Source organism: Pseudopodoces humilis, chromosome 16 (genome assembly GCF_049639895.1).
Source record: "Pseudopodoces humilis isolate 2021_Gansu_Grassland_sample_001 chromosome 16, ASM4963989v1, whole genome shotgun sequence".
Lineage (NCBI taxonomy): Eukaryota > Metazoa > Chordata > Aves > Passeriformes > Paridae > Pseudopodoces > Pseudopodoces humilis.
Window position 1 is genome coordinate 16,100,523 of NC_142215.1, and position 27,645 is coordinate 16,128,167.

At 41.6% G+C, this 27,645-nt stretch overlaps 1 protein-coding gene across 2 annotated transcripts in view; it reads right to left on the reverse strand.

Annotated features, from left to right (window-relative positions):
* The window catches only part of RORA (RAR related orphan receptor A), a 355,366-nt gene extending 329,717 nt beyond the window's left edge, over nt 1–25,649 (reverse strand). For both annotated transcript variants that reach the window (XM_088062929.1, XM_088062928.1), the window contains exons 1-2: nt 25,622–25,649; nt 24,268–24,515 (exon numbers count right to left, since the gene is read on the reverse strand). In XM_088062929.1, coding sequence (XP_087919055.1) covers nt 24,268–24,442 — 175 coding nt within the window. In that variant the 5' untranslated portion in view covers nt 24,443–24,515; nt 25,622–25,649. The remainder of the gene's footprint in view (nt 1–24,267; nt 24,516–25,621) is intronic.
* Between the last annotated feature and the right edge of the window lie 1,996 nt (nt 25,650–27,645).

Genomic DNA, 27,645 nt, shown 5'->3' on the forward strand with positions numbered 1-27,645 from the left:
GAAATTCCAAGGCTGAAATTGATAGTGACTGCCATAATGCTCTATTTTCACTTTTACAGCTCCCCTTCAAAAATATTTATCTACAAAGTGAATCTTCAATAGAGAAAAGAGCTCAGAACCATGTTTGACCAAGTAATCTTCAGTTTCTTCAACCCCTAACTTATTTTCACACAAAGATCTATGTGAACTTCCTCTACCAATATCTGACAGAAGAATGATATACTTTTAGTATCAGAATCGTCCCTTTACAGCACCACTTTAATGTAGCTATGCGAGATAAATGCACTGCTTTTAAATACTTATTCCCAATTTGTAGTATTAATCAAGAGTTTGCATTAACAAGTGAACTGAAAAATGATCTCTCAACCTGGAACCAGAAGTGACAGGAGCTGGCTGCCAGCCTCTGTGTACAAGCTCAGCACCAGAAGCCCTGCCCACCAACTAGATCATATCAACCCAGACACTCCTCATACATTCAGTGCCTGTTGACTACACCCACAAGCCACACCCTTCTTTCCAATTACTCCTGGCTTCATCATTCTTTTTCCCTCCAGGCTTGTAGACAGTTCTGTATCTTGTTTCCTAACAGACATAACAAGGCCTTTGATGTTCTCATCACTTCTCTTTAACTTCCATTATAGTCAGCATTTTCATTGAGACTCAAATTAGAGCTTAATGCTCCTTGTTTAAAAAGACTTTCAAATAAGTCAATTAAATGCATCAAGTGACATATATATTTTTTTTAAATGCAAAAGCCCCATGCAACTCATTGGACTAGACTTTTTATTCACTCGAGCTGACAATGTTCCTTTCAGAATCAAACTGAAATGGCAAGAAAATAACACAAGTTCTAAAAATGCCCATCCTAATGAGGGAGGAAAAAATTTTAAATATATACCTCCTTACTGCTGAACTGGTTACATTTATTTTATGTGAGTTTGGTATTGTACACTCCTCTATGACTTACACTCTGATGACAGTAGAAGAAACAGGGTAATATATAATTATAAGCAAGGAAAACGGGAGCCATTGCTCAGGAAGCTGACAACAAAGCTGGCAAGGAGGGTGTGTCCAAAGTAGAACATTAACTTTTTGATTCCCAGGTACACATCTAAGTAACAACACAGAAGAGTCATAGGTAAGACTTTAAAAATTCCCATTTCCAGTACATTTGAGGAACAGAAATGGAAGCAATCAATTAGTCATCCAACAGAAGGTGCAAGTCAAGGGCTACCAATGTATAACAAAATGTGTCTTGGGACACGATTATTGTAACATACTGACAGAGGCTCCTGTCTGTATTCAATCCAAACCTCATCTTCCCAGGGGACTTTCTGCTCACATCTTAAAAACTTAAAATCACAACTGTTTGTCAATATTTCTAATAATTTTAGACCATGGAAATTATGAGTCTCCCATGAGTCCATGTCTGAAGGCGTACAGAAAGCATTATAGAGAGAGGTGTGGTTTGGTAAGAGAAGTTCACATGCTTTGGCACTAGATGAGCACTGCTCATGCCCTGTCTCACTCATCTTCTCAAAAAGGAAATATAAGGGCAATTTTTCCTCCCTTGTCTCAATTAAGAAAGTATTAAAGTCTTAACAAGTTTTCATTCCAGCATTCTGTATTTCTAAACACACCCCTACGTCACAGCCTTCTCCCCAGGCACTCCACGTTTTGGCTTTTTTCCTCCAATGTCTCCGTTCTTATTTCACAGTTACACACAGGATTTTAAGATGCCCAGAACTCATTTTGAGGTTGGCAGCAGGCAAGTGGCTCCTGTTTCACCCATGAGCATATGTTGCCTCCTTCAACCAGCTTCATTTCCAGTTTAGCTCGGACAAAGCCTGGTGCATAGAAGACACCATGAATGACACATTCAAATGGCTACGCATCATCATCAGGACCTCCTCATCACTGCACAGAGTTCACAAGACCCAGTAACTCACGATGAAATGGAAGCTGCAGGATTGAGCAGAGGGAACAAAAGGCGAGGTTTTGCCTGCTCAGTGAGATCAGCATCAGGAAGAGCTACTTTAGCTCTTCTTGGTGGGCAAGAGAGGGTGAAAAGCACACTAGAGATTTTAACTACAAACGTCACATATGGATATCTAAATTGTGAGAAAAGCACCAGTATTAATTTATTTGCAAACAATTGAAATCTCAGTGCAAAGAACAGTTAGTTTATGGACTGCCTGACAGCTCCATCATAATAGCTCATTATTTTCATGCTTTCATTGCCTAAGGACTTTGGGCACATTAACAACAAATAAACTTCTGAGGATAATTAAAACATAACGAGAATTCCTTCCTTAAACGAATACAAGAGTGAAAGCAAAGACTAGCTCCCAACATGCCATACCAGTATGTGACAAAAGGTAAAATCAATGAAGATAACAAAACCCTGGGAGTTGTTTTATTTTTAGGCACCTCCCAACCTTTTCTTCTACTTGCCAGTGTGCCTTTCTGGCTGGCTGAACTAGTTACTCAAAGCATCTGACAGTTTCAGCTGACTCAAGGAACACATTTAAGCTTTATCTGTGCAGCAGAGTTATTTGCATCAACTCAGAGTCTGTGCTTTTGACAGTTGTCTCATTTAATTGAGTAAAAAAAGCTGTCAGTCTAAAGAAACCGAGCCCAAGGTAAACTCACTTTGAACTAACCATCTGCCAGAGCATCTCTCAGGACAGTCAATACTTAAGGATATCGTGAATCCAGTTCTCTGGATTCCTAATTAGATCATTCCTGAATTAAACTGTCAATAGCCCTAAAAATTCTATGTGCACTTTGCAACTACTGAGCTAAGTCTCTTTTCCCTAAAGACAAGCGAAAGGGAAATACCACAAAGTCTCTTTGATAACTATACAGTAGAACAAAAACATTTTCACAACAGATGAAATCCATACAGCCAGCCTCCAAAATATCAATTTCTATGAATATGCTGCTCCAAATATATGTTATATCATAGCATTAAAACAAAAAAAAGCAGCAGTATCCCAGAAGAGAGGAGAAAAGCAGATAATATTGCCCTGGGGAAGATTTTCCTTCATTTCCCAGCAGTACTGTAGATCAGGCCTGGTCAGGGAATTTACTAATTGGAGTGCATAGACAGGACTCTCAGTTGTTGCAGGGCCACAGCCTTTGCAGCTGCAGAAGTAAACAAATTAACTCCTTCACATTAGTAAGCTAGTGGATGAAGAACCAGATTTACCACTAATGCAAGTCATGGTACTGAGCCTCCCTGGTAAGCGCAGCCTGCTGCACACACAGCAGCCTGACACTTTTTATTTTAGCAGCCTGACACTGCTAAAATAAGATCTCACAGGGGTCTGAGGCTCATTATCAATTACAATCTCCACTGCCATTTTTTTTCTGCAGAGGAATAATTTTTAAACTCACTCCTCTATATGGATTCTCTGGTGCCTAATAATAAGTACTTTCATTTAATTGCTTGCAATTAAGCCTCTTCTGTATGCCTGTTCTCAGAAAACTTGTGCATATGTCATTATCTTTGAAACATCTGTCCTTCTGTCAAACATGACCAAAACTGATGGATTGAAGAATAGCAGTGGGAGGGGAAACATATCTAAAATTGAAATCTCCATGAAAGAATGAGAATGAAAGGAAATATGAAGATGACAACCTTGAGAGTAAGAAGAGTAAGAAAGGAAAATGAATGAAAATATCATACAATTAGTTTATTGACAAGAAACAAACAGAAATTGGAAATCTGTGTTCGTTCTGTTAACTAATCTGCCACTTCAAACCTTCCACCTGTTTTTGAACCCCACTATTTTCATGTAGAAGCAGATGAAGCAACACGGCACTGGAATACGACTTTTAGACAGCTTCAAAAGCTGCTTGGATCTGGTTTAGCTTCTCTAGAAAGTCTAGGCCATTTCAGGAGCTGTAGCTGAATGCTGGAGATACACAGATTAATTTAGCCCACTCAGCAGATGCAAATTAACCCTATTTGTCTTTATTTGAGGTTAGAGATATTAATGTCCAGTCCTGTGCAGAAAACAAAACCCTGAAATCAGGAAGATGTGACAAAAAAAGCAAAGTAAATACAGCTACTTTTGTGCAACTCCATTTACAATACAAGGTGGGGAGACAGGAAAAACAAAAACTTAACTCCACATACATCACTCCTTTATCACTGTCTTACTTTCATCCACAGCATCCTGGCTTATCTAAGAAAACTATTTGTCAGCTAACTGAATTCTCGAGTCACTGAAAATTAATTCCACATTTGTAGTTTCTCTGGTATATTCTCAACCCTTTGAAATACACGAGGAATTAATCCATTCAAAGAGGTCTGTTGTTCAAAGCTACCCCTTCTCTCATTTTTTTTGAGGAAGGATTCAAGCAAATATAAGAGCCTGGGGTTTACAACATGCATTTTGTACCTGGCCATGACCCGCTAATCTTCAAAGTCTATTGATCCATGAATGTTTCTGGAGTAAAATCATTGATTCTTTAGAGAGCCAGAAAGAAGCAGCTAAATGAGAATGTCTGGATGACCTGTATAAATAAATGGTGAAATTTCAAATTACTGCAATGGAATATTTCCAGGCATTAAAATGTAGCATTATGACAATTTCATGAGGATTCCTGGGTTTGATTTGGGGTTTTTTGGTTTGCTTTTTTGTTTGTTAGCTTTGGCGGGTTTTTTAACAATATAATGGTATATAAATGGTATACAAATTCTACACTCAGTTATGCAATGTGTGGATTCTGTCAGCATCTCCCTAAGTGCACATGCAAGTACATTTAGGCCCTAGAGTCAGCCATAAAAATTTAAATGATATTGCACATATAGAGCTGGAAGTGTTACTCTATCTGAAATATTTCCCAAGCAGTAGCAGACATAAATTACTTGAAAATGAAAAATATTACACAGGGCTTGAATAAAAGGAATTTGAAAAGATCTCAGTTTATAACAATAATTGCGTTAGGTCTGACATGGACTAACTGCAGTGGGCCACCTATTCTCAACATACAGTTTTGACTAGTTCTTTTTTTCTTCACAATGAATTATGAGTTTTTCTGATTACTGCATGAGTCTGTAAAGAATGCAAGAATCACAAGAAAGGAAGGACTTTTCCTGCATGAACAAGAACACAGGGCTGCATCTCCAAGTGAAATCATGTTCAGCTTTACTGGGTTAACAATGATGCTCAGTAATTTGAAAATTATGCCCTTTAAAAACACGAAGATCCAGTACTTAACCAACCTCCCAACAATTATTTTTTAAAATTTTGACTAGAAGGAAAAAGTAGAAAGAGATCACTCGGTCTCAATGTTTTTTTGCCCTAGAAGTGCAAGTGGGGAAATGCACCCTAAATGAACTCACCCATCTCTAATTCCTTCCTGTAATTCACGCTGGTGGGACAAATTCCTCTCCTGTACCTGGTCTGAAGCACCCATGGTGTCAATATGTGAATTTGCAGTACTCTAATACAGTGGGCTTGCTTAAATTTGTATGGTTTACAGGAGAGAAACAGGTACACTCAGGGTGACTCTCTGACTTAATTCAGACATCAACCTTCAGAAGAGTTACCCTCTTGATTACCCCCTAAAGGTGCCAGCTTCTGTATGTTAGACAATACAGGGCATTTTGAAGAACTTACATATACATATCTACTGTGCAAACATCATGAATTGTTAGAGGAATCCTACATGGGATGACTATTCCCTGTGCTGCAGTTTGGGTAAGAGGTATCAATATTGCATACCTGGAGAGAAGTAGTATTTGAACACCCTACCACAGCTATTCACAGTGGAAAGTGAAACACAATAATGCTTCTTATCAGCCATGGAGACTTGCTCTTCTCCTTTCAATGCTTTTTAACCACCTAAGAAAGGGAAATGATCAAAATAGGTAATGCAGAATTTACTTGCCATTTGCAAAGAAAATGGCTGGAGCTTCAAGGCCACTACAACAGAAAAACCAAGGAGCAGAAGAGCTGTAAAGTTTGATTTTGTGAGGAAGCTGGGTAAACATCTCCAGCAGGGCGCTTTGCACTGGAGCTTGTGACCCACAATAATGCAGCAGAGAGTCAGCATGCAGGGCATCCCACCATGGCTCAAAGTAACTATTATCAACACTAAGTACTTGAAGGAATTTCAAAACATTGCTCACTCATTTGGTTTCCAGACATCAGAAGCCTCTCAGAAGAGGTTTCTCTCCTCTTTGCTCTTTCCCATTCTGTGTTACACAGGTTTTTTGATTTGCCCATTAATCAGCTATAACACAAACAATATTTTCATACCTCTTTCCTCAGCCCAAACAGCACCTACCACATGCTCTTCACAGTTTATGCTTCAGAGACAAGCCCCATTCAGGATACCACACTAGGATTTTTCCTCATTTCTGCCAGAGCTTTCTAGGCTCATTGGCATACACTGAACCTCCACGTAAGGATCACAGGGAAATCTGGTGTAGGCAACAAAACACACCCTCTCTTACTTGTCAAATCTAAACTGAAAAGTACTAATCACTCTCGGAGGAAATACTCTTTATACTTCACGCTAGACACTGGCAGCCCTACCTGCCACAGAAGGTGCCAATTCCATACATCAGCTAACTGAGGAAGAAACAGAGCCTACGTTGTTTTTTTTAGTTAGCCGTTACCTTATCAGTTAAAGCGAGAGAAGAAGTAATGACCAAAGCATTCCCACTTCACAAAGTCCTTATGTACGTTGCAATGGCATTAGTTTGACTGTGTAGTATATCAGTGACAATAGCAGCAATTCCACACCTTCAGCAACCAATTTTATGAATACTGTCTTTTTGCCTGTAGAAGCCTGCAAGTTTTATTCTGCTTGTTTGGTAAGATTTATTGTTTTGTGTTATTTGCATTGCATTGCATGGCTATTTCATACCTACTGATCACATACCCAGCATCACCAAGGCAAAAATGAACAAAAACCCAGCACTACTTTTACTTTTTGCAAACTCTACACAAACTGATTTAAAAGTAAAGGGCTGTCCAGGAAACATCCCAAGAGCCACTGCAACCCCTGCATATGTTTATTGCCACTTCCAGTGAGCAGAGGCCATTGTCACAGACTGCACCTGTGGGGCTCTGCAGCCTGCTCTCATCTAGCCTAAACAATTAAGTTTCAGAGGATTTCACAAAAATCATCCCTTTCCCTCAGGCTGAGTCTTACAAAGAGAATATAAGCAAAACAAAAGTATCGGTAAACAGCCTCATGGCAAAAAAAAACCCAAACCTTCTTGTGATGGTACTGCAAAGCATGGCTGGGCTAGCAGCTCCATTTACCAGAGCACTTGTCTTAATAGGGATTTTTCCTAGGAAACAATAGGTAGTGTCTCTTTAATATTCAGAATTGGTAGTGATTACTGCCAGCCCGTAATCTTAGATGTTTTCAGCAATCAGTTAAAGCTACTTGCAAAAAAATCATCAAAAATATAAAAAAAATATCTTCAAAGAGACAGGCACTTAATTTTGTCTAGCCAGAAAGAAGGCTGTTAGGACAGAGAAGAGCAAAGCTAAATTTCATTAAGCTACCACAAAGTTCACTCACCATGAAAAACACTGGCTATAAATGAGGAATAAGACATATAAGAAATAAGTAAGTGAGAAATACCTACAGGCAAGAGACTGAGAAGGCTGGAGAGTAAGCAGCACAGAGAAGAAAAAGCAAAATAGTGAAACAAAGTTACTCCAACACAAGGCAAGTGTAACACAGCTTATTAATTCTCAGTGGAGGGAGACCTCAATTCCATTACACTTTCAACACATAAAAGCATACAAGTCAGTAAAATAATAACCTTCTGGAACATTATTTTTATTAGTTTGATTGTCAGTACTTATCTTACTAAGACAAAAATCAACACTTCCTCTATCTCTTTCCCGGCTGTTTATCTTTCAGAAGCAGTACTCCAAATGCATCCATTTAGCACTTTATGAGCAAACCTGCATCTGCTCCAGTTCTTCACATTATCCATTTTCTGAAACAAAAACATCTTCTTGTCTCCATTAATTGGTCATTAAATTTTGATACCAACAGTTCATCATTTGTTATAATTTTGTCAATTAACAAAAATCAGCCTCGAAGATTATCTTTACTAATGGCATATCACTGCATTTGCTCTTATGTGAAACCTCCTTTTGCTTTTTTAGAATTATTTAATAAAACTTCTTGTTAAATGCTTTGAATGAAACCTTCATTACTTAATTTAGCTGGTTATTTCTACTGAGATAATAAAAAGCTGAAAGGATGACTGAAAACATTTTGGATATCTCCAGTTTCTGAATTCTACCATGACCCACCCTTTATGGGAAGGAAGTACCTACCCTGGCACTTCTATATACTCTAAACTGGCACTCAATCTAAAATACAGAAAAGCTTACAGATGCCATTTATAAAAATGGCTCAGAGTTTCAAAGTGACACAGACCCATAAGGGGAGATGAATTTTCACAATGAAAGCAAATAAAGCATATCTGTCATTATCAATTAATCAATGTTCGTTTTCTTTTCTTGATGATCCACCCTTCCTCCAGGACTATAAATATTTTACTGAAATCTTAATATCCACCAGCTCCCACCATCTTCATGTTGGGAAAAAAGCTCTTTAGAAACCTGCTCAGCTCAGAAATGAAAGCTGAAACAAACTGTTTGAATAAATATAAGCACATTTTTAGAAATAATTCTTGTGTTAGAAAAATTACTCCCACACCCACTTGGGTGTGATAAATGTTAAGAGTAAATCTTCTTCTGCTTCTTTTCACCATACAGAAAAGAAGGAAAGAAATTAATGTTGTTTTGCTGTATATTTAACACATAATATCTTGGTAACACTTGCACTAGCAAGACTCAAACAGCAAAGAGACCAGAAGCTTACCTAATCTCTTGGGATGCAGTACAACCTACTTCAAAAGGACAACATGTAGGTATTAAGGAAGTAAGGAAAAAGAATTTCAACTGATATTTCTACTCCTAAAGTGGGAGTTTTAATTCAGACATCAGTGATCTTAGGAAAGATACAAAAATTAGAGAATCAACAGAAACAGAAACCATTTTTTAACAGCTGAATATAAAAAGAGTCATCAGTAGAATTGACAAAATGATGATGGACCAAGTAGCTGAAAATCAAGTGACATAACAGCGATGAGAATTAATGGAGAGTCATTACATTATTAACAGGATTTGCATGATGCCTCAATTTAAGCTCCTCATACTAAGATTGGAGGGGTTTTGTTGATATTTGGTCTGATTTCTGGAAGCTCAGTTCCATTTCAAACCTACTGCTGAATTTGATCTGTGTTTGAAATATGAGGTGCACCATACACAGTGCAATATTCAGTTATGGTAACTGCTGCTTTCGAGGTTGATATGAGAACAATTCCTACTGACAGCCAAGATTCCATCTCTTCTCCAGCTTCTGGAAGGTACACAAACCTCCTTTTTACTCCAAAGTCTACCAAACACAGGTTTCTCCAGCGCTGAACAAATTAACTAAAAAGCAGATCTCAGGTTTGTTTCTCTGGCTGAAGCCCACAGCAGTGATCCATCTCCCCTTTGCTGGAAAAGGTTCACTTACATATAGCTTCAGACTGGAACTAACAACCAGACTTCCTTTTCCTTTCTAAGAATCACCTGTCTCAGCAAGATACTGCTAATAAAAAGTTGAAAGGATGACTAACAATATTTTGGATATCTCTAGTTCCTGAAAGTGCCTTTGGATAAAATTTGCCCTTAATCCTTCTCTGTAACACAACTGCATATTAGCAACTTAAAGTTACATAACACTGTATTTCAATTCATTTCACATCTCGGATCTGAAACTCCAGTTCACATTAAACAGTCTTTGATGGATAGTGACACCAACCTATATGGAGCCAACACTGACATTTTAAGCTCAGAACCTGCAGTAGTGTTGGATGTGGCCACCAAACCAGAGCCTTCCCAACACCCTTTGGCCCTTGACCACTGCTGTGGTCACCTCGTGCACACTGCACATGTCCGTGTCACACAGGGAAGGGAGTTCCAGAGAAAAGGAGGTTTTGAAGCCAAATCATCCCTTTCAATTTTTAGGTATGGATTTGACCAGGTAGACAGAACCACAGGAGACACTGCTGGCAAGGAATTCAAACAGAGTTTGTGGTTCTTGCTTTCACGCTGTCCTGCAAGACCCTTCCCTCTTGGTAATTCAATGGCCACAGTAAGGACTCTTATCAGAGACAACAAACCAAATTAACCTCTTGCAGCACAAAAGAATATAAAGTATGGACATTTCAGACCCCTGTCCCACCATACTGAGCCCAGCAACTCTGGACACCTGGATCCAGGTAAACAAATGGGATAGTCAGAAAAGCACATCACATCCACACTACGTCCTTCCAGTCTCACCATGTGAGGTTTGAAACAAATGTGAAGGAATGGGTACCCTCCCATTTGGAATATGGATGAGAATATTCAAACAGCAATAGGAAACCAATTAATAACCACATCTGAGTCACTGGAAAGAATTTTTCCTCCAAGTTGTCTTTAAGGAAAATGTGGAAAGGCTAATTATTATGGCAATGCCTTGAATAAAGTGTTTTTACATGTATTAGGAAGATCTCTACAGATTAGAAGCCTACCTGATTTTTGCAAAACTGAATGATTGCCATATTGCCATTAACCACACATTAGAAGACAAATTGCAAATAAAAGTGAAATCTCTAAAAGTTAGCAAGTAGAGTGCTTAGTCCTTAACAAAGGCTGGTGGAAGTCATGCAGAACAGCTTCATATGATTTAAATCTAAAGTATGTTTTAAATTTAAATTACTTTAAAGGTATTAAATATCTCTAATGCTTTAATTTTAATATAGCTTTAGTATTTGCTATACATTCTTGGTTTATGTCTGTAACACTTTTGCCTCAGTAAGGTCCAGCAGTTATAAGTCTTATAATATAAGTTTAAAGTGCTTAAAATACACAGGAAAAATATGAAAAAAAAAATCTAAATAAAAGCAGTGTGTTTACATCTAGGACATTACATTGGAAAAACATCATGTAGAAATACTTTTGTGGAGAAATATCACATAGAGATGTCAGGATTATACGAAAACTTCAGCTGCTTACATTTACATTTAAATGTGGTTTCAAAAATCAGACCCTACCTGAGACAGACTAAAACCAAGTTTCTCTGTGCTGATCTGGTCAAAGTATGCTGGAAAATACTTCTAACACCTAAGAACTTCCACCAAAAGAAGGAATACTGCTTACCCCCTCTACCACTACCATTCATCTATTTTTTATCACATTTTAATACATAACATGCCACAAAAACTTTTTGTCGCACACCCCATGTCTGTAGTGTCCAGTTTGCTGGGGAACCTGAAGCCTTTCATATAAATATATATAAATGAAACCACGTAACTCCAGTGACCAGCAGTGGTATAACTGCACCTCACTAAGGGCTAAGCAGAGACAGATCCCTACAATCTCCTGGGGATTGTTAAGCACTGCCTGTAGAGCAGCCCCTCTGCTAACACAGCAATGACAACTAAAGCTGCCATCCTCCCCAGCCCCCACCACCTCCAGCACACTAAGCTATAACTCAATAGAGGGAGATTTGTAAGGAAACAAACCCCAAAACAGTTGTGCTGGTTTTGCTACACTTGGACACACAACAAACTGATAAATGCTCCCTTCTGCTGCCATAGCTGCACCCACAGCAGCAGTTCAGACTGCAGTGGCAGTGAGAGTATGGAATTTTCAATTCCTGTGCCAGCAAAAGCCACAGGTATCCCAGGACACATGCATGGAGCTGGTCTGACTAAAGGACACCTAGACCAGATGCTGGGCAAGAAGAAAAGCAGTTAAGGCACAGCTGCTGCCTCCTTGTCCAACACAGACAGAGGGAAAAATGCCAAACTTCTTCGTACCTGTCCTTCTGGGGGGAATTAACACCTAAAAAGTCAAACTTTCAAGTACCTTCCACGGCACTTCAATGGTGCTGCTAACTTAGCGCACAGACAGGGAAATAATGGGGCAACTTTTTTACATTTTCTGCCTTTTTGTGTCCCCACAATTTGAAACTCAACACATCACAGCATAAAGCTCCACACAGTGTGGCCCATAAGCACATCCAAGACTTCTCAGCTCTGATCATGACTTGAATAGGCATGAAGGAGCAACATTTCTGACGTAGCAACATGCAATCCTATTCCTTATTTCCATGCAGGAAATAAGAGGAATGAATGAAATGGGAACAGAGTCCAGAAAACATAAAATGCTCACTCTGACATTCCACCATTACTCTGTCCCCTCTCACATATTACAGCATCCCCTCACATACATTACAATAACACACAATGCCTTAATTAAGTTATTGCCCAAACAAAAGATAAAACAAAAGATAAAACAAAAGAAATTATTGCCCAAACACAGGAAGATACTCTTTTTGTCCTAAGAACGTCATGTCCACAATAATTTCATTATAGCTTTAGACCTTTTGTGACAAATACCACACAGGTAGGAGAGCAGTTACAAAGTTTTTTGCTATGTTATGACACTAAGATTTAAGTAAGTCAGTATAAATAAAATACGTCTGCAACTAAAATATATTCTGCTGCTAAAGGAGAAGGGACACAAGACAGGAATTCAAGACACAGAGTAACATGAATCCTGAATTTCATGTGTACCATCACTTGACTACTTTTTAAAGTAATTTCTCTTACAAACAAAAAAACAATTGGTAGTAGACTCTAATATTATGTTTAGTGCTTTTCCAAAGAGTTCAAATTCTGTCCTAGGACTGCCTAACACAAAGTAAATGCCGCCCTCAAGTCACTGATAAAGGTTTGAGAAGGAACTTCTTCAGAGATGCCTTACAAGTTAACATCAAATGAGAACACCACCAACAGGTACTTTAGTAAAAACTACCAATCCCAAACTCTTCCCCCCCGAATTAAGACACCAAGGAAGAGTATAAACCTTTTCAAGGGAAAGTTGGAATTTATCATCTCACCATTTAGGTGACAAAATGTGTTTGCTTCATAAAGAGTCCTCACAGCACCCCACTGAGTCCACAATTCTTTCCTTTTTTTTTTTTTCTCTAAATATTTGCACTGTTGCTGGACCACAAAAACAGGCTTTCATTTTAATCTGCTTAATTCACTGTGGGAAAGGGCTTCTAATTTCACAGGACCAAGATAAGACAAATAATTCTTAGAACACATTAGCGCAACATCTATGGCAATAGAATTTAGTCAGAGCTCATTGGAAACAATAGGGTGCTGAAGTAAATCTGAGGCAACTCTTTGAGACCACACCATGCACTAAAACACATTTTATTACATTTCATAGTAAAGACAAGATCACAGAATAAGAATATATTAATTGTACAGAGGAAATAAGGCAGTAAACTTCTCTCCCCTCAGCAGACACTGTAGCTTCCCCCACTACTCCAGTCCTTTTGCAAATGTTTGGGGCTTTTTTCCAGGCCATTCTCCAAATCAGTCATCTTTCTTTTGTGCCCTTTCATTACACTTCTTCCTTAAGTTCCACATCATTCTTTTACTGTTCATTACCCAAAACTACCCTGCTCTCCCTTTGGCTTCATTTACTTCCTTTCTGGGTTTGTTTTTACATTTTCTATTGCTGCCTTTCCAGAGCCAAGTTTGCTTCCAGTGTGCGTTCAGCTGTGTGCAGAGAAAAGCAATGCAACAAAATATTTTCAGTATATTGGCATTGAGCCCCCACCTCACCACTTGTGATCATTTGCTCTCAAATCCCTAAAGACGTTCTGCTTTGAACCTCTGCTGTAGCAAAGAAAACAAAGGATACATGGAAGAAGTTCTGGGGAGACTTGCCAATTGCAGCGATCTGTGACAAGCCATTTCTACAGTCTCTAAACCAGGCTGAAAACAACAGGAAGGTGGACTTGGGAATGCTGGAAACCCAACACTGAGGCCAAATACAGCTTGCTAAATGGAAGCCCACAGTTATCTGTAAACCTAGCTGCTCTGCTAATCCTGGCTTCATCCAGAAGCTTTTGTCCTTATCCTCTCGAAGGTAAATGTTGTATAGGGGAGCGTTCTTCAGAGAACTGGAACCAAACATTTTAGTGACAGGCTGCCTTGAGCATTGCTGTGGAAAGTTAATGACTAGTGAGAATTTTGGAAGGATTTTGCTTCCATTTAAAAAAAAAAAGAAAACATCTTCCCTTGTTCTTTCACACAGCCTTGGATACTACACTGCACACTACACCACAGCATCTCTGGGATCCTGCTGACCTGGCCTGGTAATTTCACTGGGGTATTATTATCCAAAATTTAACAACTGCAATTTCTCGTGAACTAGAGCTGTGAATCTCTAAAAGGAGGCCAAGAGATATAGTGTGATTTACTCTGAAAAAAAAACAAAACAGGAAAATAATTCAGTTATGAAGAAACCATGTTCGAGGCAGCCAATATTGAACGAGAGAAATGTCAGTAAGGCAGGCCACCTCAACAGTCAGCTTATTAAATTCTCTGAAGCTAAATCCCTACAATCAGTTCACCTTGCCCTTCATTTTTTTCCACCACAAAACAAAAAAGACTTTTTGATTGTTATAAGAATAGAACTAAGATGTTAGTGGCTACAAATGAAAACCTTTAGTAAACTTAACAAACATATGCCAATATACAGCAACAGACAAGTGCAACTCAGGTTCTGTACCTGAGGAAATTCTTGCTCATCTAACAGCTGTTCTGAAGTAGGGATACAAATTCGTCTACAGCAATGAAGCCACAGTATGATCCTGAAAGCAAAATTATAGCAGGGTAACAATGTATCTGCCAAAATAATTACAACTACTCACCCAGCCCTACCTACTGTGAAAACTAGAGTTAATTCATCTTTTATGCAGAGTCATTTTCTTTGGTGCTAAAATTTCTTATTTTTCTTAAACCATTTCCCAGTGCAGTTCTTGGTTACTTGCAGTCCCCTCTTGACCTTCAGTACACATGCACCCCTACACTTTTACCCTGCACTGGACTACTATCCCTGACGTCAACAGAATCACCCACAATGTTTAGTATTAAGCACACACAAACTGCCACAGGATCCAGTCTTCTGCCAGTAGAGCAGAACACTTCTTATAGTCAAGGGTGGTTTTCAATGCTGCCAACATATGACCGACCTAATCTGATCTCTGACAGATGCACACTCATGGAAAATCAGATCATTTCTTAAAAATACACCTGATTCCTGCAGGAAACTACAAACATTAAGAGTGTTGAGTGGAAATGAAATATCTAGAAACAACTTAGTGGTTTGGTTTTTTAAAGACCCTCAAAGGGTAAGGCCTGTCCAGCTATTAATGGATTGGCAAGATTGCTAAGAGACAGAAAGTACACCACCACTATAGATTGCTTTATCCATTGTTCCTCCAAGCACCAGTCCTGGAAAGAGTTGCTTTTGTGCTCTGACTTTCATGTATTATCTCAGAAGCACTCTGACTCCACACAAGATGTCAACAGTTCAGAGCATACTTCATTAGAATTTTTGAAAGGCCTCTCTAACAACCCAGGCAGTAAAAGGACCCTTTCCTAACTTCTATAATGACAACACAAATGACTAACAAAACTCCTCTTGAAGATTACACAAATGAAGCAGAATGCAGAGAGGTTTTTGATATGCCCTAGTTTCCTTTGAGATTGGTTTCATTTTATTTTTTTTAATATACACAGGATTTAGGAGATGATGATGCTGACAGGTTTTTTACTTCAAGTGAAGTATTAGCAAAAGGTGGATACTTTCTCAAATTTCAAGACTTCTTACAAAGAAACAGTTTAAACCCTACCCTTCTGCCCTTGGTTAAAAAATGTAATACAGCTGAGGCCTCTGATTTACATTTGGTACAGACTTTGGCAAAGTCATCTATTAGCTCATAAAAAGGCATTCTTTCCTACCTCTACATTTGAAAAAAAACTATGAGTGGAAATCCTACTTTAAAGTATTCTCATAATTCCACTACAGGAATAAAATAAACCCTATAATCAGTATTTCACAAGACTTGGCCTTGATTCTATCCTTGACCGTATCTAACAGACCTTGCTTCAACACCAAAACAGTCAGGCCAAGCTCTACTAATACATAATTTAAATCTTCCCCATGGTGTCTACAGTTTTGCATATATATTTATTTCAGAAGTGCATGGCATACACTTCTACATAAATATGGAAAAAAAACTCCTCTCTCACAGGTCAGGAGCTGGCAATGCTATTGGATGCACACTCAACAGCACTTTGCTATATGGTCTACCTCAGGGGTTTGGATTTTTGTTTTTCCTTCTGTCTTCTTCATGTCAGATTGTCAAAACTAATTGCAGAGCTCTTGGCCATATATTCCCCATTCTTCACACAAATCACCTCTTTTGGATAAGCATGCCATTTTAAAATACATTTATAAGTGTAATAAAATTAAAAAAAAATATTTTAAAAAGGGAGAGGGGTTTCTCTGTCCAACCTCCTTCTAGGAGTTATAATTTCCATCACCTCTGCATATTAAATGCTTTCAATACATTTGAACAGTTGCAGAACTAAAGCACACAGACATATTGTTAATTAATGCTGTAAATACCCCACTGTCTGTATGAAATGAAACATTTAAAAAGAACAGCAGCACCGCAGTTTTTCACCCCAGGATCACTACACCTGCCTCATTAATCTCCCGCACCCATGTGAAGTAAATACATAGTACAACTACAAACTAAAAATCAACAAAGCCTTTAAAAATGGTTTAATTTGATTCTACAAGGGAGGTTATCATAATCCAACTCTGCTTTCTCACATTCTGCTGGCAATTTCTCTCAGCTCAGTTCCACACTAACTTTGTTCTCAATCTCACAATCTATCATGCTGTTATAATGCCAGCTCAAACGCTGTCTGTAACAGCGCAGCAATTTCTCAGAAGTTGCCAGCTTCATAGTGTGTTCCTGTAGAAGTGCATGGAAATTATTAGATTAAATTACAAATTAAAGACTCTGCAGTTGGTCATGATTACTAGGACATTCATGTACATTCAGTTGATCATGAATTTTGACTTCTGCTCCTTTGCAGGTCTTCTGTTTATACTCTGTTCTGCTAGAATTACATGGGAAGTGAAATTGAAGACAACTGGAAAAGAGCTGTATTTTCCCCACAGTCACCAATATCCTCACAAGACAAGGCTTGACACCCACCTCCCCCATTCCCTACTGGCTTAGTGTCAGAAGATCCCCTAGAACCATTTTTAAAACCTCTGTGAATATGGGCACATTTCACAGACAGTAGCTCACTATTTAAGGAATTCACCAGTAAAGAAATTTGCTTTACAAAGCAAGACCTACAACATCCCAGGCATCCCCCCGGGTTTATAAGATTTCACATACCAGCATGAAACCAAACAATTAATACATCCAGAAATACCTGAAAACATTGATCATTCTGCAACTGGTGATCACAATAGGGTAAGCAGCAGGATCTTCAATTATCTCACTGCTGGGGGTATCATTTTCAGGAAGGTATTTCAAACCAATTTCTTGACCATATACTGCCACTGAAAATATCTAGTAATTTTCTACAAGAATAGAGCTGTTTGACCCAATTCTAATGCAGATAATTATATTATCTGTATCCAAAATCCCTCTGAGTGTTTCAATCAGGTATGGTATTCTTCACTTTCCATTCTGATCTGCTTAGCATGGCTGAGCACCATTAAACAGCTGTCAGATTCCACACAAGAAGTGGCTGGATTTCAGTAATAAGCAAAATGGTTCCCAGTAGTTTTTAAAACACTTGGGGATCCTTCCAAATGAACAGTGCAATGAGGCTAAACTATAAGACTAAACTGCTGTAAAATAAGCCCCTCAATTTCTTCATGAAAATACACACCCCAGTACACTTAGTCTCTGAAGAGCTCAGTTGTTGCCGAGAATGAAACATACCTAGATGAGACTTCAGATAACGGTATGAAGAATAACTCACAACCTTTACATTCAAGAAATTAGACAATTAACTCCTCCAGACACACAGTCCAAGCTGTTCTCATGTTTCTATCAGCACAGACCATCTACAACAGATATGCTGAAGTGCTAAAATGTGAGTCATAGAACAGAGCTCACTGTTAGTTCAGCTATCACAAAATAAAATAGCAGGCTCTTCTTCATTTGCAGTCCAAAGAGGTTTTATAGAAAACATTTAAAGGAGCAAGTGAGCTAACTGATCATGAACACAGTTACTTAGAAGTGAAAAGAAGGTTTCTAATCATCAGAAACCAAAGCTGTAGAGGTTCCTCCTATCAGAACACTGGGACGAAAAAAATCCGTAACAACCTTAAAAACTAAGTGTGATCTGTTTCTGGCACCAAACGTGCAACATGGATCTAGTGACAGGAGAGGATTCAGATTCTGCTCTGCAGGGCCCTCCTCTCCAAATCTGTAAGACTCTGTGCAGGTAAGGATGCATAACCTGTCAGCCAGCTGTGAGTATATATGAAACCAGCAGCTCTGTAAAGTACATTTCCAGAAGTGATTATCAGGGCTACAAAGACAGCCTCAGCAATAGGTGAAACACAAGAGACTTGAAAAAAGAGTCAAAGAAAACAAGACAGCAGAAATCGGTGTATGAAGTGTGAATGCTTCCACACACACAGGAAGTTTCTTCAACACTTTACCCAACAGAACTTCCTCTTCTGCCAAAACCACAGAAAACTACAGAACCTCCACAGCAAGCTCACGTCCAGGTAAAAGTGTGACAGAGAAAAATAATTCAGTGTCTCTTGCGAAGCAGACACTGACCCCCACTCCAGCATCCCACCCAAAGGCCTTGGGATGACAGGCAGTCCTGCACTTGCTGAGGGGTGATAATGGCCTGGCCACACGGGAACGGAAGGCCCTGAGTCAAGGGCATTGTTGTATTTTGACAGCTCCTCTAAACTACCTGGGCCCAGCATTCCCCTTTCCCTGCCTTCTGCAGCTGTGTGACAGCAGCTGCAGCTGCCACTGCAGCCCCTCTGCTTCCCGAGCAGCAGCGAGCAGCACAGAGCCTGTAAACAATCCCCAAGCTACGCAGCACCCACACTTGCCCGTGCATTTAGATATACTCTGAATTTTCATTTTTTTAACGTCTGTTCCTACAACTGCCTGTCACTGAAAACACACTCTCAAAAATATTTCGGTAAAGAACGGACCACCTATTCACAAATTCATTTCAAGAGTGATACAGATACGACAGTAATTTAAAACAAGATTGGGTTTTTTCCCCTTTTCACTAGGATAGCTCTCAGATTAAATCCAACAAAATCGACTGAGTCATTTCAGATTTTCTCCAACACATATTTTTGTAGCTTAAAAACAAATATCAGAAGGAAAAAAGAAGAAAAAAAGACAACCTCCCAAAGCTAAAATTGCCCTTTCCATTCAGATGCAGTACTATACCCAAAACTGAAATTGTCAACACAGCCCGTTAATCTCCACTATAAAATATGTTCTTTATTTAGTAAAATTACAGCATTTGGTTGAATGATAACAGTATTTACATAATGGTTTATGAGCTCCTGAGATGTTTCTCAAGCAAATAAAATAAGAGAATAGGTTATGGTTAGGTTATGGTTTATTGAAATAAGAGAACTGTATTGTTCCTAGGAGAACAACATACTGCTGCTATTATTGCTCCTATGCTACAAATGTTTAAAACAATGCTGTACTTTAAAGGATTCAAAGCACATATCATCTACCAAAATAGGACTAAATCAGTGGCGCATGCAGAATAGTCCTCAGTGATGACAAATGCAACCCAAAGAACCTACAGAAAACATCCAAATTCACAAAATTCAAACAGTCCTCCTGAAAATAATGTGCAAAATTTTGTATTGTGGCTATGCTCTATAGAATAATCCAAATCCAGACATGGATAAAATCTAGGAAAAAGAAAAAAAAGTACTTCTAAAGAAAAGAACACCACAAACCCATTGTTGTCAGTATTAATGATGTTACATCCCTACTTGTATCACCCAAATTTAAAAAAAAATAATTTAAAAAAAGCACAAAAGCAGCACACCACAATCTACCAGTAGAGACAGGATAAATAGAGGACATGATAAAAAATTCCAAATGGTTCTGGAAAACAGCAAATACACTCAGAACCTCAACAGCAAGAAAAGAAGAACCTACATAGCTGCAGTTTTCAATCACCAAATATTAAGCATAATAAAAAATTTGCACATAGCATCATCCAATGATACAAAAGATTTCTTAAATATTTTTCAGCAAGGCATCCTCTCTTGACTTACCTCTGAGACCAAGAGCTCAGTTCCAAACAAACCAAGCATTTTTTAGCAGATTTAAAAGCTTTTTATGTACTTTGCTTTTTAATGAGACAGTAGTTCTCTACGAAAATAGAGTTTATTCAGTTACAACTATTTCTAGGGGGACTACAGAATATTAAGCCTTAGACTGCAGCATGGGTAGAACTCCATGGACATCAAAGCCAGCAAAGTGAAATAAATGTCAGTAAAAGCCACAGTGCAGGGCCAGAGCTGGCGAGGGAATCATTCCTTCTACCAAGCATGGCAAACCACAAACTCTTGTTGCAGAACACACACATATACACACTCAGACTCAAATTCAACCTGCAGGTCAGTGACTGATCTTCAGAAAATTTTAACAACTACTGTCAGCAGTAAAAGCACCCCTTCTGGGGGAAAACCAGGCTTTTTATCTGTTTCCTGTTTTTTTCCAATATGGTGACAATTTCCTAACAATCACTTTTAATATCTGACTGCAGGGAATTTTTTGCAACATGCATGCATGCCCCCATATACTAAATATATCATGTAACAACACCCCATTTGAAAAGTGTTTTTAGTAACTCCGAATTTACGTTTTCAAGTATTCTACACAGCAACAAAACCAGCATAACCTCTGCAAAATAAAAATCAAGTTAGGTAAGGATCTGGCAGTACAGACAGGTTTGCATATCAAGCATTAAAGTGTTTTGAAATTGTAATATTATAATAGCTAAAGCCTCACTTAAGCATTTATTCCACAGCAAACTTTCCCCACTTCTCCATCAACAGTCCTCTCTTTAATTTTGTTTTCTTCATTCTTTATGTACACTGGTTATCATAAACCCTGACATATCAAAGCAGCTTTGCAGTGTGTAAAGCTATGAAAATTAAGGATATGAAACAAATATTTGTAGTGTTTGCCAAGTCAAAAATAAGGATTTTTTACAGTTAGAGGAGTGTATAAATGTGTACATATACCTCAACATCTATGTATTTATATCTATCCTCCACACAGCTCACATAAGAGTCCAGAGCTGCATTCTTAGGACACATGGCAGAATTGTGACCCAAACAAGTAAATTTTTGAACTCAATACACAGTTGAACATATGAGCTTAAAAGGTAACAGTTCTAAAAATAATTTCACCTAAACTAAGTCATACCTTAAGGTCTCATTGCTGCCATAAGATATAAAGCACCCTATTAAAAATAAAAAAGGCAAGAAATCAAGTATTATTTCAGGAGCTTAAAACAAAATAAATTAAAAAACCCAAACCTGCAAGTCTATAGTGATCCGTAACACCTGATCTATCCATCAAGTCCTGACTTCATGGAGGCCAAAATGTTGTCATTGACATGTTTTCCTGGGTGGTTCTGTATCTCCAGGTTTTAACTAACAGAAAGGCACAATCAGCTGGTGTGCATTGTATAGGTCAATTTATTTCCAATACTCTAATTTATGCAACATAAGCACAGAATTCCAGCTACAATTCTCTTACTGTTTGCACTCTAGGAGTAGACTTGTATTTTCTGCCAACTCCATTACATCATCTGAAAAAACCCAAACACTTCTTTTTTTTTTTTTCTTCCCCAAATCCCTGCCACTCTCCTTTTCCTTTTCCCCTCTCACTTCGCAAGCCCTTCCAAACCACACGCCAATTACTGCCGCGAGCTTTATTTCGCTTTAGAGCCTGCAAAGCCCCAGCGCGCAGGGCTCTGGCCATTGTGTTGCCGGGGATGCCTCCATCACTGACCTTCGCTTTCCCACTCAGACTGTTACATAACGCACTGCCTGCCTGCGTGCGGCGACTGGCAGCCCGGGCGAGTGGCGCCGTGTGCCCAGCCCCCTGCCCCTTCCCCTTCCCCAGCGAGGCCCGGGGAAGGAGGGACATGTGGGTCAGCAGGTTAGCAGTACCAGAGCCCGAACAATTCGGGACCGCCAAAAAAACAGCCTCACCGCCGGAGCCGCCCGGGCTTCCCAGCACCCCCCTCTCCTTTTCGCGTCCATACAGAAGCGACAGCCTAGTGTTACATAATTTATGGGATCCCAAAGTTGCCCCCCTCCCCAAAGGCGGCGTAGCCGGCTGCCGGCTCCCTGCCGCCGGCCCCGCTCCCCGGCAGCACCATCTGCCCGCGCCGCCGGAGCGCTGGGCCGGAGAGCCGGGAGGGGGGGGCGTTGTGTAACACCCGCCAACTACGGCCGGCTCCGCAAACATCCAGAAAACTCCCCGACAAATTAAGGAAATTTTCTCCAGTGTTTCTGATTAACCTCGTTACATAAGGCGCTTGCATTCCAAATCCACTCTCGCAAGCTCTAAATATACCCCGCGCAGCCAAACGCTCCCTGCGCACACGCCCGTGGCCACCCGGCCTCCTCCGGCCGAGCCCGCTCCTCCTCGCCTCGGCATCCGCCGAACGGCGCGCTCCCTGCTCGCAAATCGCCTCTAATTAAATGTTTCGGCGTGTGTCATCTCGATGGCTTTTACTGTACGCGGATTCCCTGAGTGGGAAGCTGCCTGGGAAGGGGGGGGTGTGGCCAAAAGGGGAAAAATACTGTAAAACACAAGCCAACACATGATCAGCCATATTCCAACCTACAACCCAAACCCCCTCCGTCCGAGGAGAGACGCTCTCCCCACCACTGGCGGCCGGGCATCGCTGCCCCAGCCCCGCCAGCGGCCGCCGAGGGGGCTGCGCTCCCGCCGGGCACGTACTTTTCACCGGCCGTCATTTCTCTCAACAGCCGTGTGTATTATTACATAGCGTTATTTAATTCATTTTTACCCATCACCGAGGGATTTTACCGAGCGAAGCCTCTCTAGCGCGCTCCCTCTCTTGCAGGAGCAACGCTTCATAAATTATTTACAAGTAATTAAAGCCGCAGCCTCCTCCCTCTCGCACGTCTCGGCAAACTCCGGCGGCGTTTGAAGCCGGGCCCCTGTCCGTGCCCGCGGCGGGAGCAGCCCGCCCCTCACGGCCCCTCACGGCCCCGCACCGCTCCTCCCGGCCCCTCACGGCCCCGCACCGCTCCGCCCGGCCCCTCACGGCCCCGCACGGCCCCTCACGGCCCCGCACCGCTCCGCCCGGACCCGCACGGCCCCGCACCGCTCCGCCCGGACCCGCACCGCTCCGCCCGGCAGCGCGCAGCTCTCCCGCCGCCGGCGCGGCTCGGGCGCTACCGCTGCTGACGCCAAACTTCAACCGCCCTGAACACCCTGAGAGCTGACCCGCACCACTCCGAGACGCAACCTGAGGCAGGAGAGGGCTTTGACAGCTGGCGGCAGAAAAGGGGGGATCGTTTGTTTGCAGCGTTTTATTCGGGGATAAGCGATAAGACAATCCCCGCGGGCACGGAGACCCTCTGCGAAGTTGTGCACCTTCAACAACAGCAGCTACCAGATCATCCGATCCGCGATGGAATAATTTTCAAGATACACTTAAATGAATTAAGGGGAAACAGCGCGCAACAGAGTGAATAAGTCACCCGCAAACCGCAAATCTCCTGTTTAATCACAGATCCCCCATTCACAACAAGCCACAGCACACCAGTTGAGAAACTGTCAAAAGGAGACAGACGGGGGGGGGGGGGGGAGGAAGGACACTGCAGCTTTAAAAGTTTGTTCCCTTGAATCCCAATACTCTCGCTATTGCTTTATATATTTATAAAATTATGTAATTTCAGGGGCACGGTACCCATCCGGATACCACAGGCAATAAACGAGAGAGACAGGAAAGCACCAAACACCGCTCAATATTTTCATTGCATTTGTCCCTCCTCCTGCAGCAATTAAAAGAAGCTATAAAAGTTTGCAAGGTTTTGCGGGGGGTAGAAGCCCGGCTTGTCTGCGTGCGCGGCTTTAACAAGCACGAGCAATAAACCAGGGGATTAAATTGCTGCATTTCCCCCTTCTCTCTTACCCCCCTCTTCCTATTCCCACCCACCCCTCGATCCCACTCCCCCGGCCCCCTCCCCCTTCCCCAAGTCTCCCTACCTCTGCTGCTGCTGCTGCTGCTGGAGTAGCTCTGCCTGCGGACGGGAGCCGGCGCATCGCTTTTCCGGGCAGGCTCCAGGTTCACCGGGGTGTCCCTTGCGCCGGCGGCCGCCTCGGAGACGCTGCTGCCCGGCTCACTGGCTGCTGGATCGGGGGCTGCCGGAGCCGACTCCATGTTTTTCCCAATGTAGATCGCTTGGAGATGGCGAGCTCCTACACTCCCTCTATCTTCTGTTTCCAGCGCAACTCTATGGTAGGAAAGCAGAAGGGAGAGAGCGAGCGTGATCCAGATGGGATGTGAGCTTGCCTAGCTGTGACCACAAGCAGCGCTAGCGAGAGCTGCACACCCCCCCGCCCCCGCACCCCCCGCGCTCCGCCGCCAGCCCCGCGCCCCTCGCCCGGCACCGCCGCCCTCCGGCGCGGCCCCGGCCCGGCCGCGGCACCCGCGCCCGGCTCCAGGAGGGGCGGCGGCCGCGGGGTCCCTGCGGCCCCCGAGCGGGGCCGGGGCCGCAGAAGGTGCTGCCGCTGCCCAGGGCGGACGGGGAGCCAGCCCGACCTCCACCTGGGCCGGCACCCGACGGCTCGGAGCGATGGTGGGGCCCGGCCAACAGGGCCAGCGGGCCAGCGAGGAGCTCCCCTCTGCAGCCCCGGTACCAGCGAGAAGAGCTTCCACGCAGGGCTGTCTTCCCTCCCCCATGACTGTTTCAGCTGAAGCCGCATAAGAAGATGCCAGCTGTATTAAGCGTCTCAAGACCCACATGTTTAACAGCCACGCAGCCAGAGAAGGCAACGTTTCAGACAATACCTCTCTTTCAATGAAGTGCGCTTTGACATAGAGCAAAAGGTAACTAGCAAGGTGCCAGGAAACCTCCAGATCGGGTCTGACTTCTGCAAGCACCCTTGTGCCGTTCACAGTCTCAGTCATGGTCAATTCCTTGTCCACTACCTGATGTTAAAATCCAGTAACAGCTGCCACAAACACACCCTGGAGAACACATCGCTCCTGTAGAACAAAGGCCATGTTTCATGCAGCCCTACTGCCTCCTGTACAGAAGGTGCTAAAGCTGCCTGCTTTGACTGCTCTGACTAGAAGCATATCCTGAGTAGACCAAATCATGATATTTTTACTGAAAGCGGTTCAAGCTTTTTCCAAATGGCACTGGATCATGTGCAAGCAGCTGATATGCCACCTTCTGCCAACCAGGACTGCTGCTACAGCTTTCAACACTGCTGGTGCTGGTACCTGATGAAACTTATAGATAAACCCTAGGCAATTTCACATTCTGCAGTATAATCGCCAGTGCTGCACTGCTATCCCACAAATGATGTCTATTCAAACAGCTGTAAAATGTACCATGAGTCCTACTTGCCCCTGGAGCCTGTCCATGAATGGATTACATCTTGCACTGCTGACAGTTCTTTTGGTGGAAGGGTAGAATCTTGGGTCAGTTGATTTGGAAGTCCTGAAGTTCCAATCACCTGTGTCTGGAAAACAAACACCACAATAGTTCCGATTACCTGTTGTCTGCTTCCATCTGAGAGGAATGGACAGTGATTGCAGAAGGCAGTGTAGCATTAAAAAATTATTCTGCATTCACTTTCAGAGTATGAATAAATTTGAGGTGGTCAGAACTGGGCTTACAGATCTTGCCCACTGAGTAAAGCAGGTCGTACTCTTTGTGATTAAGTACTGGGCATGGGCAGGTCTGGGAGCACACAGGGACACAGAAGGCCACCAGGATTTTTACCAGCAACAAGTAGAAGGGTCTCCAGCTGGATGGAAGCTGCTCCTAGAGAGCAGCCTGCAAAGTTAAAGTGGATGAGGGAAGCAGGAGCACCAGTTGCTTCCCAGGACTAATGTGGAGACTCTGAGCATCCCTGGAACACACACTCGCACAGGCAGGGGGCACAGGCTTTGGGCATGGTCTCTCCAGAATCTGCAGAGGGCAGCAAGGTGGTCCTTCTCTGATGCAAGTCTGCTGGATTAGAGCTGCAATTTCCTGCAAAGTCTCTCCCCTTTACTTTTTGCTAATTGGCAGCCTCCAAACACAAGTAAGAATTATGTGATCTGTGGAAACCAAACTGCCTGTTAGCCTGAGAGAAAGCTTATCCCTCCCTCTTCAGATCAAGGTTTTAGCAGGCTGACCAGGCAATGTGTGTTGGGAAACTTGCCCAGCTAATAAAAAAAAAAGAACTTCATTCCTCAAAGCTGCCAGACCACTGCCTTTCACCAGTGCTGGGAACAATTGGACTACTTGCCACAGTAAGGATTATTCACGTGAGTGTTTTGCAGGACTGGTTTTAGTATTGCAGCTACTTCAAATTATCAGAGAGCGTAGTGGGTTTTCTCTCCTTTTATCTGTTAAAGGCTGCTGATTTTTTGTTCACCTACCTTTGTTACACAGTTTTCATTTAGTGCATCTTTTTCCCTATTTTCTAAATCTAAACAATTTTTCAATTAGATGAGAAGGGAGAAGGAAACACTGAAGGCTACAATAAGACAACACAGTATAGCTTTGGATTTCAAAGTAAATTGTGAGGGAGGGGAAATCACAGGAGTAAACCCAAATGCTTAGAACATCTGAATTAATGGAGAAGAAAAATTAGTTTTATGTTGTTTCACAACATCTCTCTCATAAATCAACAGCAATTAGAACCAGCTAAAGCAGAACAAATTTGTAGCATGTTTGTAGAGGCCACAATCTAGGAACATCTACACGAGCAGAAAGACAAAGCTGCTTTGCTCTAGCAAAAGGAGAGGGTGCCCACAAAGTGACCACGAGCAAAGGAAATAGGGTGACAGTTCACTTAAGATTTATATGATGGATGAAAACCATCACGACTTTTGTCCAAAACCCTCTCCATGAACCTGTTCTGCTAAGACATTTCCTGGGCATAGAAAAGGTCTTCCTCGTTCTTCAGTCTGTTTCTAGCTTCCAATCCCTACCAAGATGGTTCATTAAGTTTGATCACTAAGCTTGTTTCAACAAGTGAGATGGCATTAGCAGCAAAGACAGGTATGCTGAGAAACTTGAGGATAAATGTTTAGGTAGATAATAGAGAGCTTTAGAAATTGCTGCAGATATTACCTGCAACAGATCCTACCAGAAGTATCAGCAATGGAGCAAAAAGGGACAAGTATCACCAAACATCTCCTATTGACTTAGCTGATTTCATGTAGCTACAATGATTAATAATTTTAAAAATTCTGATTTAAAATGTCACATAAATCTTACGTGATTCTGGAGTAGAGGAGGTATAAAGATCATCTGGACATTTTTTCAGTGGCAGAGGAAGTAGCAGAAGAGCTGTAGTGCACACAGCCACCAGACACAGAATGCAGCTCTTGGGCAGGACAGACACGAGGTAAGAGAGCAC